This window comes from Blennius ocellaris (assembly GCF_963422515.1).
Source record: "Blennius ocellaris genome assembly, chromosome: 20".
NCBI lineage: Eukaryota > Metazoa > Chordata > Actinopteri > Blenniiformes > Blenniidae > Blennius > Blennius ocellaris.
This window is the reverse complement of record NC_137669.1, coordinates 19799117-19817585: the sequence shown is the minus strand read 5'-3', so window position 1 is coordinate 19817585 and position 18469 is coordinate 19799117. Positions and strand designations below refer to the sequence as shown.

At 40.7% G+C, this 18469-nt stretch overlaps 1 protein-coding gene across 7 annotated transcripts in view; it reads right to left on the bottom strand.

Moving 5' to 3' along the window:
* Positions 1–14841, bottom strand: part of col11a2 (collagen, type XI, alpha 2) — a 43023-nt gene extending 28182 nt beyond the window's left edge. For all 7 annotated transcript variants that reach the window (XM_080515732.1, XM_080515734.1, XM_080515735.1 and 4 more), the window contains exons 1-5: positions 14579–14841; positions 14306–14454; positions 3243–3404; positions 1449–1659; positions 1069–1231 (exon numbers count right to left, since the gene is read on the bottom strand). In XM_080515732.1, the coding sequence (XP_080371858.1) occupies positions 1069–1231; positions 1449–1659; positions 3243–3404; positions 14306–14423 (654 nt within the window). In that variant the 5' untranslated portion in view covers positions 14424–14454; positions 14579–14841. The remainder of the gene's footprint in view (positions 1–1068; positions 1232–1448; positions 1660–3242; positions 3405–14305; positions 14455–14578) is intronic.
* Between the last annotated feature and the right edge of the window lie 3628 nt (positions 14842–18469).

Sequence of the window (18469 nt, the reverse complement as noted above, 5' to 3'; positions counted from 1 at the left end):
TGCAGAGAAAACACAAAAGGAGCTTGAACGTTTTGATTTCATTTAAAAAAGAAAAAAAAAGAAAAGAAAAAGCCAAAAGATCTGCAGACCACAACCCAAAAGGACAAAGTTATCATGGTCTGTATGATGGCTGCAGGATATATTGGGAATTTATCAACATTTAAATAATGCAAAAGATGGACTAAAAGGCAAGAAATTGATTTTTCTGAATGCACTGTGCAAATGGAGATAATTAGATGAACTCCACTGCTCCAGACAGTGTTGACAACAATGATATTACAAAAACCCCAAATAAACTACGGTAAGTCAAATAGCAATCACACTACTCAACGATTTTGTAGGACAACTCCTGTTTAACTAACTTCATGCAGCCTGAGTCTGCATTGAGAATAACATATTATGCAGTAGCTCATCATTGCAACACTTAAGTAACTGATACCCCTGATTTTACTGTGATACCTTTTTCTAATAATATATATATATAAAAAAAAAGAAACAAGCAAGCAAAGCAAAAATTAAGGTGTTCCCTTACTCTCACAACTACCAACTGGACATTGAAGACTTTTAACAACTTTGAACCCAAGTAAGAGGAGGAAGATTATATCAATCTTGAAAAAACACATTTGTAGATTTGTAGTCAACCTCACATTGACACAATTTTTTATAATGACATATCTTCTGTCATTAGTTCATAAATCAGTTTCTTTCAAGACATGCAAACAACCAGCTTATACAACTTCTTGCTCTAACTGACTGTTGTAACTAAACATAATTCATGTATCCATTAAAAACCTGACCACAGGGCAAATGTGACATTACAGCACTACAATTATATAGTTAAGTGCACAATGCTGAGGCATTCTAATTGAGGCAAAAGTTCAGCAAGTGTTCCTTTTTTTAGGTACTTCTCATGTACATAGTTATTTTGTTCTCAACACTAAATTACTTCCAAGCCTAAAAATAATAACCCAAGTGCTGATTTTCAGTAAATTGCAAACACTGCTCGAGGTCAGTTAGCTGGTAATCTTCCCCCCCAAACTAGTGAATGATGCTTTTCATGACTGTCACCTGGAAAACCTCTTCATCAAGCAGGCGGGCTCCAAACACTGTGATGCCATTGGTGTCAACCTCTGCGCCGTTGCCACGGGGCAGAGGACGGGTCATCTTCTTTTTGCAGTCCAGCAGCAGAGTCACGTTTTTCTTGGAAACAGAGAAAGCAATGCGATGCCACCTGGAGACGAGGAGGGGTAACCACACGCAAATCAATGAGTGACGTGACTACAACCCCAGATAAACAGCTGTCGAGTCAAACCACCGGAGTCACATGGTTGTGCAATTGCAAAAAAAACAACAACAACAACAACAGAACTTTCAACCCCCTCACACCCACATTGACCCCAACCGTGTCATCTCAACCAGTCACAAGCTGGCTGCTGCTGGTTACTGACTTGCCATCAGCCAGGTTGACGCCTCTGAAGAGTGGGTAGTCCTCCGGGGCCGGCTTGCCATTGTGGTCCTCATACAGAAACACGGGTGAGCGCCCCAGCTCGATGCCCAGCTGCTGGATGCCCTGCTCGCTGTAGATGGAGAGGAGGAAGGCCTGGAGGCCAGCCTGGGCCTTAACCAGAGCCATGATGGAGAAGTTCTCCGGGAAACGACCTGCGGATAAAGAACGGATACGAATGAGCTTAGAGGGATTGGATTAGGAGATTTGTTAGGACTAGAAAATACCAGAAAATAGCCTCAAGACAGGTGATACACGTGAACACATAATAACAGGTGCATTAAGGTGCACAAACCTCAGAAAATGAGTCAAAAAGAAAAAAAAAAAAATCAGCTTTGACTTTCGAGAATTTCTTTGTGACCACATAAGTGTTGGTTTCTGTTTTCTTTCCTCACTCCTGGGAGTCAGACTGTTTTCTGAAGTTAATTTCATTGTGGCTGTTCCACAGTTTAACTTCGCTCCTGCTCTGCAGTTGTAATTATACGTTATATGCAGGCACCATTTCACACAGGCCACAACAGATTCATTTAACTCCAGAGAGCTGAGACGGAAATGCACAGGAGGGTAAATAGTGACGTGAAATGTTAATTGTAGGCTTCACACTGGAGTTCAACCTATATATTATATACATTTAACACTCAATTGGCACTGGTTCAATGTAAGGGATGCTGCTCAAAAGTTTGCTCACTAATTCTTGCATTCTTAAAAAAAATACTGTATGTATAAAGATATGGTTAAAACTTCAGATGTTATAAAGAAATATATTCCAGGCAAAGACATTTAAAGTACTGAATGGCACAGATTTTTTTTAATGAAGGCACAAAAAATGACTTTATTTTAAGTTGAATAGAAATGTACATCCATCTTATTATCAGTTAGCGTTGCCGCAGACAGCACCAACTGTTCTCATGATTACTACGGTGCATTTTTAGATTTCCATAGTGTCTATTCAAATATTCACTTTGCTTCAACAGAAATATAATCATCACGAACAACGCTCTGAGCAAACATGAACTTTTCACTGCATGTATTTATGCTTCTACAATAGACACAGTTTGAGAGTGGAAGTTGTTTAATCTCTCATCTACTAACAATTTAATTATATATTAATGTTCCTTAACCATCAGATTCCATTGTCATATATACCACTTTTGCACTTTTAGAAACCAAGAAGCCACGTGAAACCAAGAATGCTGACCACTCAGTGCAGTTCATGAAAAAACTTTTTTTTTTACTGATTTATGTAAAGTTAATGGTATTAGAATTGCTGTTGCGATAACTTAACCAAAAACGCCCAAAGTGTCTGAGCTGTCTCTTTCAGAAAATCACAAAAGACAAATACATGATGAATAATGTGATTTTTTTTTTTACAGCGTAACAACAATCGAAATTTCCCTGAAGCAGTTTGGAAGCAGTTGTGTTGCATTTTGTAAACATCAATTAGAAGCTGTATATAAGACTTTGTATTTAGACTTTCTTACATTGTGACTAAATAACCTTGATTTGTTCAAACTTTTCATTTTGCTCCCCTCGTTTCAAAGTGCTCGGTAAATAAAGTTTTTTTCTTTCTTCCAAACAAAGTTTCGCTCGCCAGTCATCCAGCATTTGAATCACAGGATTTCCTCTTTTGACTAAACCAATGTGTGAATTAAATTCTATGTTTACTGCACAGGGAAATGAACAATTGTAAAGTAACTTGGAGGCTGGTTGCTATGAGGTACTAAAAGAAAGTGCGGACCTGAGAAGAGCTGCTTGGTGGGGGCAGAGATCTGGGCCTTCTTGGTGATGCGGTAAGCATGATCAGGGCTACTGGAACGACGGGATGTGCAGAAACCAGGCACTTTCTTCACACCCTCGGGGAGAGAGGGAACCTGCAGGGCCCGCAACACATCCACGGGGTCTAATGAAAAACAGAGGAAGAAAAGCAACAAAAGTTAGCATTTATTCAGATTTGCAGCACTCATTGGCATTAGAATATAGCACAATTTGGAAAGTAGAGAAACCGAAGCTTCAGTGTCCGACCAAACCCTGAATCACCTTATTACACATGTTCATCTCTAACATATATGGTTGATGATGCTTTCAAACAATAGAAACCAAAGACTCAATGTTTAAGTTGGTCGTCATTGTATCGACCAAAGCAAGAGGAATAACATTAAGTCACAGGAATGTTTATTGCTGGATCATGTGCAGGACAGGCCCACAACGACTTCCACTGTACATCTTGGGTACAACTGAAGAAAGGCGCCACTGTGTTGGAGCGACTGGGCAACAGCTCAAGGTATGTTTTTGGGCAGTAAGTACAGTAAAGCCAAAGGCTTTCTATTTGGCTCTCGCTGACCCAGCAGCAGACAACACCGGCTGTGGCTGGAGCCGTCCGTCAAACCATCATCTCAATTCCACCTGGAAAATTTACCTTTACACACTCATTCCAGATATAGAGACGCACACACGCAACCTGCCTCCAATTTCACAGCCAACAAATCTGTTTCCCCCTCCTTCAGTCTGCCCTGCAGTTGCTCGCATTACTAAGAATGTTAGTTTAGGTGCCTGGGTATGAAAAGACTCCCTTACAAATCGGGAGGTCAGCGAAAAATATGAGCACCGATAATGCACTAACTTTTCAAACTATTATATGAAAAGATAAGTAAGTACAGTGAGTGAGTAAAAGGAACAGCAACAATATTGTAATAATAATAATAATAATAATTCTGAAGATGCTTCCATGTCACCATGCAAAATACCAATTAAAAACTAATATTTCGAAAAATATTACTTAATAAATACCTGAGGTGGTATATTTAAAAACACAATGCTGAGATTAAAAAGAAAAAGCATGACCAATTACTTTAAACTACTGTTTGTAAATTCACGCCAGCACTTGTTCACACTGGGTTGGTTTCTGGTGAAACAAGTATTTTCTTCCACGTCCATTTATGCTGTGGGATAATAAATGTGCGTGGTATTGTTTCTGCAGAAGTTTAAAAAAAATAAATAAAGAAAAATGCATGGAAACTCTTTATAATCATTGCAGAGTCTGAGCATTAAAATGTAACGTGAGGACATTGTGAGGAAACTGTAAAGTTAAAACTGGCCCTTACTGTCACATTTTCCTGAACTTTGTTATCCTCCCTCTGTCTCGGCTGACCTTTCAGCGTCTGAGGTGCACCAGTGAGCCAACTTTGCTGTTAACAGCCAATTAAACTTATTTACAGCCAGCCCTGCTGCGGTGCCTCTCATAATAAATGGGCAGCGTCGGTGATGCATCGCTTTGGTTAAAGACTACTGCACTGATGAAAAGATTAGAGGGAACGCCTTCCTTGATGGAGCTTATAATATCACAAGTTTTTCAACTTTTACAACCACATTAATAAACTGTAGTTTTCATGTACTTTAAAAAGAGCATTTATGAAAAGCACAACTAAGCATGCTAACAGCAAAACCCAATGACTCAGTTGTGTTACTCCTTGGAGTTTTTTTTTTTTTTTTTTAAACCACAAATGAACCAAAATATCTATTTACAAATCCACAGCATCACAAAGAAAGCAAAAACACAACAAGAGACAATACTTTATATGTTTATGATGTAAATTACATCACGGATTTCCATCTTAAATTACTATTTTGCATAAAAATATAACCTGAACCGGAACCGGTGGTATTTTTCTTTTAAAACTATAAACCAAAGCTAATGCAGTATGGCTGCCATAATGATTTAGCGTTGCATTATAAAAACCACCCTCATGTAGTTGATCAGTCATTCATATTGTTTCCTTGATCTTTATCACAAAAATATTCTGATCCCATCATATGTTATGTGAAAATGTTTAGGTGACACCCAGTGTGTCTGAGTTAGCAGGTTGCCCGGCGGAGCCACAGATGGTAATATTTATTCAGAGAGCAAATGGTGCGTTCGTATTGCTTCTGGGTGTCTAGACCACAGCCCATTAACGTCATTCTACACCGGAGACAGAGAGGAAGAGGAGGGGAATAAGTGGAAGTGATGGAGAGAGGAAGGGAAGGAAGGAGAAACGGTGAGAGTTTGACTGGATGAATAACGTGATGCTGCTTTAGGCCTCCTGGGTGGACGTCGACTCAAAACAGGGGGAAAATGAAATGAAGGGAGATAAACAAGACAGATCAGGGGAGACATAATGTTGAAATTAAATATAAAGAGAATATTAAGATCGATGGTGTTTTTCACTATATAGATTAGGACCCCATTTGTTATTATTTGATATTAATAAACATTTTGAAAAGGTTCCGTTTTTCAGATCTGCACTGGAATGTGGAGAATGAGACGGAGCAGGCTAAAGCTGAAAGGGTTAGGCCAAGGTGGAGTGTCGGTGTGTGTGTGTGTCGGTGTGTGTTTTCGAGGGTGGGAGGTCAGTCAGTGACAGTAGACAGCACGGTTATGCGATGGCAGGATCCTGGATCAGATTGCAGCCTGAGCTCCCCCAGTACACCCAGTACAATGTGCTGCTCTGTTCCCTGCCCGCTGCCCAGCTCACATCTGCAGCCGGGGCCTTTCCTGCCTGGAGGACCACAATCACGACAAAAACACACCCACAAAAATAACACGCGGGGCCACAAAAACACACACACACACACACACACAGCCCAGGCAAGGAAAAGTGCACCTATACACCTCACAAGACAAGAAGTGGTAAATATGAAACTAGACAAGCTAGGAAAACAGTCGGCCGACGGACACACACTCTCTTTCTTTACTCGGGTTCTCCTTCCTCTTCCCACTTCTTAACATAAGCGCTCACAGATGGCAGCAGCCTTTTGATGTCAATGTGTGCCAATTAAGCCGCCGTCGTTAAGACAGGAAACAGAGCTCCCGGGCACATGAGAGTCGTCACAGAACCAGTGCTGTAGGTAAAGATTACTGTAGAGTGTACACTTATCCCTACTGACAAACTGCATCAACTCGAGTTCATTGTAAAAGCCACAGCAATGAGCATGTGTGAGAGTGAGACTGTAAAATGAATTACGTGATGAAGAAAACACCTTATTCCCTTTACATATTTTTCAAAGGGATTCATAAACTTACTGCATCATTGTGTAGACGGTGTGTATGAATCCATTTCATGAGCACAAGGAGTTAAATGAATCTGCCTCGAGAGCAGTCATAATATACAAAATACTATATTTAACTTTTTACATGTCAGATTAATTTAAATCTTTTAACACGGTGCCCCAAAAAGTGTCACTGTTATACTAAAATCTACTCCAAAAACCACAACTGACCAAATATTTAGACCGAGAGCTTATTACAACCTGACTGAAAACACGTGTGATGACCAGGGTGGCAGTCACACTGTAAAGATGAGGGCCGCTGCCAGAGCCGCACTGTCTTCAGTGTTCAGGCTCCTGCAGGTTCAAACAGTCGCCACTAGATGGAGCTGCGAAAGATTTAATTAACTGGTTGACGGGGGGGGCACAGTGGCAGGGCACAGTCAAAGCCTGTTGAAAAGACACACACACACACACACACACACACACACACACACACACACACACACACACACACACACACACACACACACACACACACACACACACACACACACACACACGTGTTTACATGTACACACACTACACAAACATACACGCTTCCAGCGCTAAGATAAACAGCGCTTAAACTTACTGAATGACCAACTATTAAACAGAGTCTGTATGTCGACGTGTATCCGAGAATAAAGCAGCTGGACTCACAAATGATATACTCCTCGTGCAGATAACACCATAAACTGTGTTGCTGTTAATGAAAGTTTGGTTGATTGTACCTTTTAAAGCCAACATGAGCTCCTAAATGACCCTAGAGTTAATAAATGATAGGTATTTATTTGGGGCAGGGATGAAAAGCCTGAATAATTGGTATGTTCCAGCAATAAATTCATTTTGTATATCTCTTGATTCTCTGGAGTTCTTTATGCACTGAGTCGAGGGACAATTTGGAAAAGTAATCCCCAAATAATAGTAATGTATTTGTTGAGCACACATAGACACATGCAAGGCCTCATGGAGAGTTCTCTGAGCGCCATACGGCTGCAGACTTGTGGATTATTTCCATGTCAGAAAAAAGCCTTTTCTGTTGTTTTTGTTGTGTGTGTGTGTGTGTGTGCGTGCGCGCGTGTGTGTGTATGTGTGTGTGTGTACACACGCACTTTGGTTTTCTGGTACTGTTGTGCGAAATACCAGACACACACTCCAGCTGACACGTTGACCCCTCACCTCTCACCTTTACACAACAACCACATTGTAAGACACAGAAAGGCAAGGCAGACGTGAGACACTGACCCCAGATTAACACACACACTCATCACACACACTCCTCTCCATTAATGCATAAATTAATCCGTGTGACAGTCTCTGACTATTTGAGTTTTCCAGTAGTTTCAGGATTGAATTGCGATGACATGGTTGGAGGGGGAATGGAGAATTTTATTTTTTTATTTTTTTATTAAAAAGATTCTAGAAGCATTCAGTGAATAAAAGTTAAATATAAAACTCATTTCAAATTGGAACCCATAAGTTAAACTCCAGTTGTTCCTTGATCACGAGCTGCGTGTCCGTCCACCCCGCCGACCACAATGGCAAGAAGCACGAGCACAACTCAGACTGTAGGTTATAATTTCCAGCACGGCACTCTATAGTTACAATTTATTTATAATGCCTTGTGTACACAGACGGAAAGTCCATTGTAAGCACCCGTGTTGTATAAAGGGGCTATTAGAGTTTACATCGTTTATATGACATAAAATTAGGGTTTGGTTTCTCAGTGTGAGGATAATTATGATGTAGGTGTTGCACCATGTGACTGTCTGGCTCGCTGCTCCAAGAGAGAAGAGAACGACACCGAGCAGCACAATAAATCCTGCTGAAAAGGAGATTTCCATAAACCCTGCAGGAATTAAATGATTTCTAACAAGATGCAAATATAGAAGTTCGGATGGGACCACATCAATGCCAAAGGAAGTACAAAGCACAAAAATATATTAAGTGAATTCACAAGTTGTGACAAAATCGGAAACAGTTTATGAAGATATAAAACTGTCTCTTAATTAAACGGGGATGCAAAGAGGGGTTTTGAATCGTAGTAAATAATGAGATGTCCATACGTTTACTTGGCGTGGCTATTCTGGCAAATTAACTCACATATTCAATCTTGAAATGACGTTAACGTCAGAATTTCTTCATGTGAAATTTGCTGAAGGCATAAAAACACAGACATGTGAGTATAATAGGTTTTATGCTGTCGACAAAGCTGAAACCGATTTGTCTACATCTTTCTAACATCTCAATCGTAATTTTGTGCTTTTCCTTCAGTCTGATAAACAGGGTGGGTGCAATGGTTGTCAATCTTATAAGGGCAATCAATCTTTATGAAGTCAATTATTCCGGCTATAAACAAAGAATAACATCAATCAAGTGTGTCTAATGATGCTGTTGCTTAAGCTCTTTATCCGCTGCTTTTTATCTTTTACTGCCTATCTCTCTATAATGCACGTGCTGATGAATCCAGCAGTCCATGCGGTTCCTCGGTCATTCAGGGGCAGTGCCAACATTTACTGCATTGCCGTGCAGCTCCCTGTGCGCCGCGATGTGGTCTGTGCCGGTTTGTGTGCATCTCCACTGATGTTGCCGGCGTGTATCAGGCCAAAGCCTCCTGTGGTTTCGGGGCTGGAGGCCAACAGTCTCAGTTTGGATCTGAGGGTGGACGCTGACACCACAAGACCTACGTGGGACCAGAGGTCCCAGACGAGGAGACGGTCAGCTGTTCAACTCTCCAGCACACAAATCAGAAACCGATCTGACTTCACCTCCAAGATCCCATCATTTTCAGTTAAAAAAAAGCACTTCTACCATTAAAGAAGGAGAAAATAGAGGAACTGGAATATGAGCAGTCACTGAATGTGAGTTTAACTAGTGGTGAACTACTTGCACAAGCCCCAAATTAAGAAAAAAGGGAGTTCTAAAGTCTTCCACAGAGCAGCTAATATAGTCCTCATATGCAGAATATCTTCATCCACAGCAAACAGCAGGATCAGAATACATGTAAGACAGGGTCACACTGAAGGAGTTACAGGTCTGTTGACATTGACACTTAATTTCAGTCATCAGAAGGGAGTTACATACATTTACGTAGGAATTCCCCTCGTCTAAAACACACAGTTTATTCTTTATAGGTGTAATTTAGCTGCAGTGCCGAGGGTGACAGTGAGGAGAACTGGAGAAGGGAGGAATGTGAGTTTTGACGTCGTCAAACGTAGAAATATACTTCATCATATTTTCGCCAAGAAGTCATTTCTGACATTTAACTGCTTTTCTTTCACAATATGTTCTTTTTTTTTTTTTTGCAGCAACCCTATTTAACTTTTGAAAAAAAATAAATTTGGAAGTTCGAACAACATATACATATCTGCAGAACAAGACTGCTTAACATTGAAGCTGACTTAAAGTGTGCTACAAATTTGTTTTTTTTTTTAGAATATTTGATGTATTTCCTGTCGGTGTAAAATGAAGTCTATTCCTATCAGTCATCATCCTCACATTATTTGACAGTCGAAAATGCACTGCACAAAAAAAACAAATCACATCAGGCTCAGAGATTTGTGATATTTTGTGATCATAAATGTAGAAGAGTTTCCTCCAGACTCCAATGGTACAAATAGTTTTAACCATTTTTTCAAGCAATTTTTTCCCAATTGGACTGTCTGGAAAAGACATGTACATTATCACGACATGAAAAAACACACAGCTGGGCTCCACACCCTTCTCCATTCAATTCCTAGAAGCAACAAAATACCACTGACTCGGAATAGAATCCTATACAGACAGTCTGTCATTATGAAATTGGCACATTCTCCTGCACTCCTTGTACATCTTCTACTGTAACCGAATGTCTCGAAGCTATGACCATACACACACACACACACACACACACACACACACACACACACACACACACACACACACACACACACACACACACACACACACACACACACACACACACACACACACACACACACACACACACACACACACACACACACACACACACACAACCCACTAAATCATCACCTATAAAACCAAGAAAGAAGGAACTGCTACCTTCCACTCGCTCTGCTCCACTAAGCCTGCTGTGCCAAAGTGGTTTTGGACTTTTACAAGTTCACAGTTTTCTCACAAATTAGAACAGAAGCCTGTGGAATTTACAAGCATATATATGCTTTCACGTCGGTTTGATTAATCGTAGCTGGTTTGATTTTGATTCATGCAATCGACTTTGCAGCAGTAACTCCCCAATGTATTCTGTGCAAAGAACAAGGTTCCAATAAAACATAGGTAATCCCAGGAAGTCCTTCCCTTCTTCCACCAACACAAAATCTTACAGCTCTTCGATCACACGTGTCGAAGTTTCAGCTTTTGTGGCTTTAAAAAAAATCCTGACACAAGAGGTCAAAAAGTTTTCATTTGAAAAAAGAAGTAAAATTACTTACAACCATCCACTTTATTAAAAAAAAAAATCAGCCACATGTTGCTTCTATATATAATAGTGTATTGTTGCTTCAATGAGATCCCAATGTAAAAAGCAGAAATGTAGAATCACATGGACAATGGCTCATTAATCTTTATGCTGATGGCTGCCAAGAAATATAGAACATATGGACATTTGGTTAGGAGAGTCATCTGAATGAATACGAGTATAGGACTAGACATATAAACGTGCAAAAGCGAGGTATGAGGGGTGTACAAAAATATACTAATTAGAAAGGTGGGTCGGATGTGAATAGCTAGAATGGCTGGGAAAATCCTGAAGCCAAGGTGGAGAAAAATAGGGGGCAAAGTTAGAGCTGCCAATCTGAGTCACATGCGACCAACAGAAGCCTGAAATACCACACACTGCCATACAGTCACTGGAATGAGCTGTCAAGCTCTGCTTTACCAGTGTATAGTGGCTCTGTTCACCAGGGGGAGAGAGAGAGGGAGCGAGAGAGAGAGAGAGAGAGAGAGAGAGAGAGAGAGAGAGAGAGAGAGAGAGAGAGAGAGAGAGAGAGAGAGAGAGAGAGAGAGAGAGAGCAGGGTTATGTTATGTTTAGCCAAACTAAGACAGACTGCCCTTTGAGGAGCGCCCCACTTTGAAATTAGGTTGAGGAACATCCATGTCAAGAAAATATTGCCCTCTGATTTTCTCCCCCTTTGAACAAAACTCGGCTTTCATGCGTTTCTGGTGTCGTTGCTCGGTGGGTGACGGTGCCCCCCCCCCCCCCCCTTAAACTATCTTCATTCTCCCAGAGAAGATAGAACAAACTCGGCGGATTGTGACGACTATTTTCTCTCTCTAATTCTGCCTTTCACCGCCTGGGTGGGGCGCTGTTACAAGCTGCCCTCACGTCTACTCCTGCGCCACACTGCGCGCGCAGGAGCGCACTTTACAGGCGCGTGGCACACGTATGCGCACACCCGTTCAATAATGCCCCCGTTATTCGTGCACGTGCAGCAACATACCTACAGGAACACAGGGGGGTATAACACGTACAAACGAGCACCAAGAGTGTGTTTTTGTTGTTGTATCTTTATGCGTAACTGTTGTATTAAAGCAGATGAAGACCTTTGCGCTCGCAACACCTGTTGGCTTCCTCCGACATGTGAAGTAGTGCCTTTCCGCGGTGTTTCACACAGAGGCACATTCACACTGATGTGGTATACATTTCCACACCCTGTGCTCAGAAAAAAAAAATCCATAGCTTAAAGACACATATACACAAACAGAACTGTACAAAGCGCACATAGACACGAAGACACTAAACGCTTTCACTCCCAGATCCCTGCGACGGAGGTGCGCCACCGCATAACAAGCTATTCATAAAGAGCGAAAAAGTTTCAGGCTTTGGCCTCCAAAGTACACACTGGAGACGACGGGAAGGTGCAATCGCCTTTTGCCATCTGAAATTGGAAACGACGCCATATAATGCACGTAAAGGGGGCCATTTATGTTGCAAAAGGTCTCATTCGTAGTACGTGGCACAAACTGACACCAGTGAGCAACATTCAAATGGAAAAATTAAAATAAAGTGAGATCGCCATTCAATCTTGTGCTGAAATAAAGCGCGTTCTTCGGAGAACCTTAACTAAACTTAACCTAATATGAACTTTTTTGCTTGAAATGTGCGCGTCGTATTTCTATTTGTATTTAAGATCTACCAAATTGGGGCAAAAGGCAGAACTTCATCAATTAAACTATTGAGTGAAACCCCAGAAAATATTATGTTTTAATACATACATTGTGAGCCGTGTTGGGTTACTTATGTATTGGATCTCTCGTCATATTCTTTCGCTGGTATGCTGTGTGACTTTACGCATCAGAAAAGTCCAATCAGGTCGCAGCTGATCCGGATTCAGGTGAATCAATGCGTCCTCTGTGTCCAAATCAACTAGCGACACCTCGTGGCCTGTCAGAAAACTGCATCACAGTCGAATTAATTAATTTAAGGCTGCGGAGGAGCGTGTGTACACGGTTTTTCACATAAACACTCATCGTAATTTAAATCAAAAAGTAATAAGTGTGGTGATCGATTGATTGATTGACACAACAGTACGTTTTTTTCAGACATCCCTTAAAAGTGAGCATATTTGCTGATCTTTGTTAAGTTGTTGCACACGATTAAAAAAAAAACCGAATCTACATCATCAGTAGTCCCTCCTTCTTGGGCAACCAAAGGCAGTGATGGATTGACTGGTGCACAGGCTGAACTGGTAAACACCTGGCAAACGTCACACGGTCCCAGCTGCCAGTCCATCCACAGATCATCAGGCATACATATAAACTCAAATCCAATTGCAAGATAATCAATAAAAGTGAATGCAAATATCGAAACTGGATGCGTAACCCCTTTGAAACCGACCGAGCAGGTCCTTTCACCGTCCTACCCCATGGCCCCCTCCAGGTATGGAGGAGTGCGCAAAGTGAGCCGCATCCTGTCAGAACGAGTTAGCCTACTTGAAGTTGATTAACTGTATGTTATTGGCATAGAAGTGGCAAAACCACCAAAAATCACCCCAATGATTGCAGAACTCGAGCTCAGCGCTCAATGTAACAGCTGCTGAGCGAACACCTGTCAGCGGACTCTCAGAAATCAATAGAAAAAAAATACTGAAGAAAAGATAAGAAAAGAATGCTTGACTTACATTATACATTTCCAGCACACCCAATAAAACCCATGACACTTGTTTAACATCCATAATTAGACAGAGAAAGTGACTCGTTAGACTTCAGTGTCACAATAAAACAATATAGAACAAAGATATAGAAACAAATATAATGATCCTATTTCATTGACTGTTTATAGGAAAATTATTTATCGACACGTTTCCTGAAATATGTTTTCATTGGATAATTACCGGATACCCCCATGTGAAAGTTTTCTAAACTCTTAAAATGGTCACTTACACAGAGCATCAATGGAGAAACAAATCACCCAGGGCCACTAATAGACTTTGAATAAGGCACACAAAGCACACCTTTCTAAAAATTCAGATCTATTTGCGAAGAACACCTGACAGATTTTGAGATTCGGACACCGCGGGGTCTTTCACTGGTGGTTCATTGTTACCAGTGAAGCCAGTCAGGTGCGCAAAGTGTCTGGATAAGCTGTAATTGTATTACGCACACCTTCAATCCAAAGGGACAACAATGAAACAAGTAATTTGAAAAAAGCAAAAAAAACACAAGAGGTAGGTAGAGAATATTTACATCATTCTGTATAATAAAATAAATCGTATTACCTGCTGATACCGCGGTCGTTTGGCAGACGGCGAGCACCACCACTACCAGGGCCAAGGATGAGAAGTTCATGCGCCATGGTCTCCGTTTCTTCCGGAAAGGACAATCTCGAATATCCATAGTGTTGCAGACGTGTGCCGGCCTGGTTGAGCTGTAAATGTAGGATGTGGGGGGAAGTTATCCTCTCACAGAAAGCCAGCCGACGACAGAAATCCGACTGAACCTTCTGTGAGGCGACAGGGGAAAAAAAGGCACGCCTCTGGAGACGTCTTTACCTCTCTCCCGGAGATCTTTCTTAAGGATTCACTAATGCCTACGTTAATGCACAAAACCTAAAACACTAAAGAGGGGTTTGGGGTGAATATCTTTATTTAACTTTTAACCCCTTAGTGCTCGAGCCCCATTGAGTCCTATTGGGTACGAATACCCAAAGTGGAGAGAGCAGCCGAGAGAGACCTGGAATCACGCTCTCTCTCACGTCTCTCTCTTTCCCTCTCCCCTTCTTTACTTTCTCCCATGAGAAGTGAGAGCAAGTGTGTGTGTGTGTGTGTGTGTGTGTGTGTGTGAGTGGAGAGAGAGAGAGAGAGAGAGAGAAAGAGAGAGAGAGAGAGCGGGGGTGAGAGAGGGAGGGAGAGAGAGAGAGAGGATGGCGCAGGAGGAGGGAAGTAAAAGGTCGTGCGTAATTTCGCCCGGGACTCACACGTATACGTGTACGGAGGAGAGTCACAGAGCGAACTGAAGTTTTTAGTAATAGACCTCCACAAATATCTCAGTTTAGACGTTGAAACAAAGGCGTCTTTCTTTTCAGCAGCCAGTTGGTGGTTTAGTGTAAGTCATCTGTGACACAGCTCTCTATAAAAACATCGGAGTCTCTGTCAACAATCCAGTTTTCTCTGTAGACTACCTGGATTTCTCCTGGCCTCCTCCACTTCTTAATATGTGAATCTGTGACTTGTAAAGACAAACTTCAGAGAGAGAATACATCCAGGTAACCCGTGGAAGAGAGCGCAGGGCACCGAGCTGCGCCGTGAAGAAGATTTGAGTGACTGTTGTTCCATCCAATCGTACCTCTGTCCGCTACTTTGGCCACGCCCCTTTCCTCCAAGAGCCACTTTCTGCTTTCAGGCTGATTGGGTAGCCCCACGTGCCCTTGTTTTGCAGCGTCAGCTCAGGTATGGAGAGAGGGGACGGAGAAGGAAGGGTCCACAGAACTGTTAAACACGTACTTGAACTTGAAGTAGTCGTTAAATCAAATTTGCCATCAGTAAATACGTTTTCTCGAGAAGCAAGAATGTGAAAGTTCACTGTTGCTGCAGTACAAAGGTACATAGTGCATGACGGGAAATTAGAATATATTCAATAAACCAGCAGTATCGACATTCTGATTTGAAAATTGTGGAAAGTATATATAGAAGCTAAATATAGTCATATTTACCGTTCGTGCTTTTTGTATAAATCGAATCAATTCACAACAAGAGTTTAAATCACAATTGTCTCTATCTAGGAGTTTTGTGCAACAATATACAAAAAGGGCATTTATTTTACAATGAATAAACTAGTAAGTAGCATTTTGGTTTATGAAAAGTTGTCCCAAGATAAATAATTGCAGCTTAACATTTTATACCTGATTACATCCGGAATTCCCTTTAGTAACACAGTAATGTATTTTACTATTGTAGAAATGGAGATGTAAGAAGCAGCATTGCAAAGGGATTTTAAAAGGCAGGACGATCCACCCTTTACAGAGTTTGAACCACGTTGATCCCCTGAGCCCACAAGTCTGACCCTGCACATGCTTTATCTCACAGTGAGTCATTTTGGGTTTAGCTGAGAGCCAAAAATAAAAGCAGAACTCTCCTTCTTGTGGTTTTTAATTTGTAATATCTGGTAAGTTGTTAAGTATAGTATGCGATCATCATGTTATCCTTGTGAACTTGAACCACATGCCATTTTCATTATACTCAAAATAAAGTCTGTTTTTAATAAAAAAGTTTTAGTAAAGCTATTGAAAGTTTTACCTGCCACACATTTATTTCTTTTTTACCATAAATCCATCTCAACAATTAAAGTAAAGAAATAACCCTAAAAGTTTTTTTTTTTTTTTTTGCTTCCATTCACCTTTTGAAATTCTCACCTCCATTCAGGGCCTGTCCCACACTTGGAAAGCCACTGGTTTAACCAGGTTTTACTACAAAGACTTTGATGAAATCCATATTTAATAGTTTAATGTAGAGTTTAATGCAGGAAAACCTTGTTGTGATCAAGTGATAATACCACTGTTTCCTGTCCAGACTTGAGCACCTTGACAGGTACTCTAGCTTCCTCCCATAGTACAAAATATGTTGTTTGACATGTGATGGACAAGTGACTTATCAGCATGCAAAGCATTTTCACCCATCGTCTGCTGGGATTGGTTAAAGTCCCCCATTGTCCTAATTTGAATTACATGGAATAAGAGATGGATGGGCAAAAAGAAACTGCTTCACAAGATCAGGTTTTATCGCCAAATGAACATTATTGGCTTCATAAACAAAAATGCACTGCAACGTTTCTTATGATATTTATCACTGCCTCTGGTTGTATCTGTCACACAGCAGATACCAAACGACTGGGACATAAAGTTTTCACTACCTTCAGTGATAAAGCCAAAGAGACATTCCTTCAATCATTTCAAAGTCACTTTCATAGCCACACACGTTGTAAAAAAATCATCTTCTACCTCAGTTTCAAAGCTCCATGACATACCTAGCTGTCTGCCTCGTAAATGTCTCTGCCGCCACAGCCCATGGTTAGTCACTTTCTTTGAATGCAGACTTCACATCTAGAGAGCAGTAATCACCCGTAATCATCCCGTGATGCTCTCTATACTACTCACTGTTTCTCTCTACCTTTCATTTATTCCCCCTATTTGTGAGGGATTCTCTGAGGGAAGATGGGGTATGACTGTGTTCAGGGGTATTTTCCTGTACAACTCTTTTTGCCAGCATTCTTTGTAAAGGATGTGTAGCAGAAACAAAAAGATGAAATATAGCCGATTGATTCATAAATTAAAAATATATATTTCGCCAACAGTAAAATACAGACTGCTTCATATGGGATGATTTTAAGTGAACAGCAACCAGCTTAATGTGACTGAGAGAAGTGATTTGAGGTTGCTGAATTGATGTAAATACACTCAATAAATGAAGTCCATTAATAACCAAACTGTTACATGCAACACTGTCAACAATAACATACGGCAGGTCAATCAGTTACATGTATGTGCCATTAACTGAACTTCCTGTGTAAATTAAAACTCTGAGCATTACGTTGGAGCTCCTTACAGTCTGCAGAAGTGCTACTTCTAAAATGTCTCATATCCTTTAATGCTCCAAAGAACATTACAAATTCACTTTATTTCGAATTGCAGCACTTCCACTGATATTTTCCCGTTGTTCTGTTGAATCTACTGGAAGTGAAATGAGAGCAGGACCTCAGCCACAGAGAAGATAAGGGACTGCAGACTACAAGCATGCATTGAATTCTAAACATTTGTGACACTGCTGAAGTTGTTACAGGTACAAATGTCAACAATATCTATGGAGACATATTTTCATAGAAGAATCTGATATACGTCATCCATATACTATCTATATGGTTATGAGGGCTGAATTCACCTGAGGGATACTCAGACCTTATTGAATATTGATACAAATGAAGAAATGCTTGTCAGAGCAACTGGCTTTAAAAAATGTATTTAAGTATGTGTGTGATTATAAGTTTGGATGGGTAAGTGCTACGAAGGATTATCGTGTCCACTCATCATGTTTAACTGGACAATAACAATTTCATAGAAATAGTTGTAATTTATGGACGCTAAAGTTGATTCAGAGGTTCTTCCATATTATTTCTGCAATTGATGTTTTAAAAAAAATAATCACATATATAAAATGTGAGCTCCTATGTGAGCTAATTTTACAAGATAGTTAGATATCTTTTGGACATATGAGCCTTTATTATTCCTGAATCAACCATATGTTTCCTGCAATGGGGCAAATTCCAGAAATATGGATAAAGGACACATTTTACATATAATGCCCATGTTTTAGCCTCAGTCTGGCAGGAATGAACTGCTGATGAGTTTACATATGAAGGCGGCTAAAAGAAGAAACTGCCCTCTCATAAGA